Source organism: Triticum aestivum, chromosome 1A (genome assembly GCF_018294505.1).
Source record: "Triticum aestivum cultivar Chinese Spring chromosome 1A, IWGSC CS RefSeq v2.1, whole genome shotgun sequence".
NCBI lineage: Eukaryota > Viridiplantae > Streptophyta > Magnoliopsida > Poales > Poaceae > Triticum > Triticum aestivum.
Genome location: NC_057794.1, coordinates 566,277,123 through 566,280,756, shown reverse-complemented (window position 1 = coordinate 566,280,756; position 3,634 = coordinate 566,277,123). Strand labels below are relative to the sequence as shown.

At 41.7% G+C, this 3,634-nt stretch overlaps 1 protein-coding gene across 1 annotated transcript in view; it reads right to left on the bottom strand.

Moving 5' to 3' along the window:
• Positions 1–201, bottom strand: part of LOC123052030 (60S ribosomal protein L18a-like protein) — a 3,061-nt gene extending 2,860 nt beyond the window's left edge. The window contains exon 1 of the mRNA XM_044475107.1: positions 3–201. Within this exon, the coding sequence (XP_044331042.1) occupies positions 3–122 (120 nt within the window). The 5' untranslated portion in view covers positions 123–201. The remainder of the gene's footprint in view (positions 1–2) is intronic.
• Positions 202–3,634: the final 3,433 nt, after the last annotated feature.

Sequence of the window (3,634 nt, the reverse complement as noted above, 5' to 3'; positions counted from 1 at the left end):
TCCTGGCCCCGCAGGTGCGGCGGCTCCGACGGCGGGAGCGGGCCCGAGGAGGAGGAGGAGTGGGCCATCTTCTTCTCGCCGCCGTCGCCGTAGCCGGCCTCCAGGTCCTGGCCGGCTCCCATGGTGGACGGACGGAGATCGGTGGGTGGGTGGGTGGGTTGACCCTTGACTCGGGGGGCGGTGTTCCGTGCCGACGAGGTGCGTGGAAGCTGGCGGTGACACAGAGGGAAGGGGCCAACGGCACGGCACGGCAGTGTGATGTGATGTACTAGGTCGGTCGGTGGTGGACTGGTGGTTGTGCGCGGGCTGGTAGAATTGCTGGCCCGTTGTTAAGGGCCTGGGCCTGGCGGATGTCTGGGTATGGTTCATGAGCTTTTCTCTTCATGGACAGATGCAGCCCATCTCAGCTACTTCTCACCAATTCTCAAAAAAAAAAAAGCTACTTCTCACCAACTATAAAACTGTTGAGCACCTCAATTTGAAAAACCGTAGAAAACTGTTGTCCCTCAAAAAAGAACCTTGAAAACTGTTGTTCTGATTAAAAAAAAAGGAAATCTGCTGTTCTAATAGAACCTAGAAAATTGTTATCACATTTCAATTTTTTTTTAGAAAATTGTTATCACCGATGAGTCTAGAGTCAACCTTCGATATAAGCAATACTACGGAGCCGTCACTGGTAAAAACACACACAACACTAGTGCCGTTATGAGTGACGAGAGCTCAAATGTTACCACCGATGAGCTGCTCGGGGGTGTTTTCTACCCCTAGGATGTGTAAATGCCCTTCCATCTCGGTTAGCTCTAGGATTAAGGTTGTTTCATTCTGTTCCGAGGGAGAAGATTGTGCATGGGCGGGGTGCCGTCATGGAAGGTTCCTGAGGCCAACTGTCTTAAGATTAATACGGGCTGCTCAATGGCTTGACTCGTAGTGGTATGATCCTTCGAGACCATGTGGGAGAGATAATATTTTCTTTATGCAGATGCCTCCATCATTGTGCTGATGCTTTGGAAGCAGAGGTCTCATCTAGGTTTGTCGTTGGCATTGCAATGGAGTAATCTCCCCATTCAGGTTGAGTCTAGATGTATAGAAGCAATTAATCTTGTGAAGAAAGAAGGCATGGACATATCCCACTTTGGCTTTATGGTGTGTGAGATTAGATCACTCATGACCCTCGAAATACTTGTAGTAGTTATGTTCAACGGAACCATAATTTTGTTAGTCATTCTTTAGCTTACTGTGGTAGAACTAGTGGACGTACTGCCGTTTGGCTTGGCTCTGGTCCGGATGGTATTGTCAAACTTGGCAATTCTGAGTGTAGCGTCTACGTGCGTCATACAAGTCATTTACCGCAAAAAATCTCTCGGCTTATGGTAAGGGTGTGATGGGAACTTGTCCCCCTTCCTAGAATAATCGACACCATCTGCCCTCCTTTCATCTCGATCTCTTCCTCCCTCGATGCCCTCATCTCCATCCTCACGCCGCCTCCAATCTCTCCCTCCTAATACTTGTGCCATCTATTTCGCGATCCAACCATTAATCCTCTACCTATTTTTTCAGGCGGGTGTCTCATTTGGCTCTTACAACTCAACCTTCTGTTATTTTGATCTTCTTCTAGGTTGATTTAGCAGCAGAACAGTAACATGCCAATGTTACTTGGTGTGTCCCACGACATGTTCAATGGTTATAGGTTTCACTTATTTAGGCGAATTTCTCCTCAAATCTTATGAGTCAGAAGTTAGTTTCAGCTTGTGCAGCATCGGTGTTCTAGAAGATGCACCGGTCCAGAGACGATGACCTCATTGATGAAGATTTCAATATCATCAAGACTCTTCCATTGTTGACGTTCATTTTAGTTGTTCCATTTGCTAGAACTTTATAGCATATAATATTTTGAGAAGGTCGAACACAATGTTTGAAACCTTCTAAAAAATTGCGTGAATACTTATACATGTTCACTGCAGATCTATAAATTTTCGTTAAAAAATATGGTGACTTGTAAGGTACACAAAAGAGACAAATTCCTGACATAAAAAAAGCATATTTTGATATACATATTTGTCTTTTTGTATACACCACGTATGAATACACATTATTATGTAAATTCTCACGTATCTAGGATACATGTATTTGAGCATGCATACTTCATTTCTGATTTCCTTTTTGCGCTTGAAATATAGTTTTTTTAGGAGAGAAAAAATGGCCTGTCCGTTGTGCGACTTTTCGGCTCTCGGGCTCTATGGACTATAAAAAAAATATACTTGAAAGTAAAACAAACAAATCAAATTCCCCATGTGAAACTTATTTAATGTTTTCTACATATCTGTAAGTTTTCATCAAATAATATGATAATTTTTAAGCTACACAAAGAAAACACAAATTTCCGGCCCAAAACCAAAGACAAACATAAGCCCATTTTTATACACATATTTTTGTGTGTGTGCCACGTATGAAATATCTGTAAGTTTTCATCAAATAATATGATAATTTTTAAGCTACACAAAGAAAACACAAATTTCCGGCCCAAAACCAAAGACAAACATAAGCCCATTTTTATATACATATTTTTGTGTGTGTGCCACGTATGAACATTTTTTTTGCGAAAAGATCAGATCTATTATAAAAATTCATTGGAAGTACAAAACACCTCAAAGATAATAAAAATTACATCGAGGTCCATAGACCATCGAACGACCATTGCCGCCGCCAGAACGAGCCGCGGACGCGTCGCTATCGCTGTTCCCATACTGAAACTTTCTATGTACATACATAAGTATATGTGTACTGTGTACGTGTGCTTTTCAGATTCTTTTGAGATGTGAAAGTGTGGTTTTCAGAGACAGAGAGAGAGAGAGAGGGCTCAAAGGCATTTTCTTTTTTTTGAACACCACCTTACATTAACTAACCAATGTGAAACTTACAATCGTTTGATACAAAATTCACTACACAGGGCGGTACATCATTAACAAGAATACCATCAGATCTATTGTCAAAACTAAATTTTGCAATTAGATGAGCCACCACATTGGTAGATCGACTAATCTTAGCCATTTGAAAGTTGTTTATCAGCTTAGATAAGCTCAGTGCTTCCTTCTTCAAATCGGCCAACGGTGACCTATCAAGGTTCTGTTGGAAATATGCCCTAGAGGCAATAATAAAATGGTTATTATTATATTTCTTTGTTCATGATAATTGTCTATTATTCATGCTATAATTGTGTTATCCGGAAATCGTAATACATGTGTGAATACATAGACCACAACACGTCCCTAGTGAGCCTCTAGTTGACTAGCTCGTTGATCAAAAGATAGTCATGGTTTCCTGACTATGGACATTGGATGTCATTGATAACGGGATCACATCATTAGGAGAATGATGTCATGGACAAGACCCAATTCTAAGCATAGCTCAAAGATCGTGTAGTTCGTTTGCTGTAGCTTTTCCGAATGTCAAGTATCATTTCCTTAGACCATGAGATTGTGCAACTCCCGGATACCGTAGGAGTGCCTTGGGTGTGCCAAACGTCATAACGTAACTGGTTGACTATAAAGGTATACTACAGGTATCTCCAAAAGTGTCTGTTGGGTTGGCACGAATCAAGACTAGGATTTGTCACTCCGTATGACAGAGAGGTATC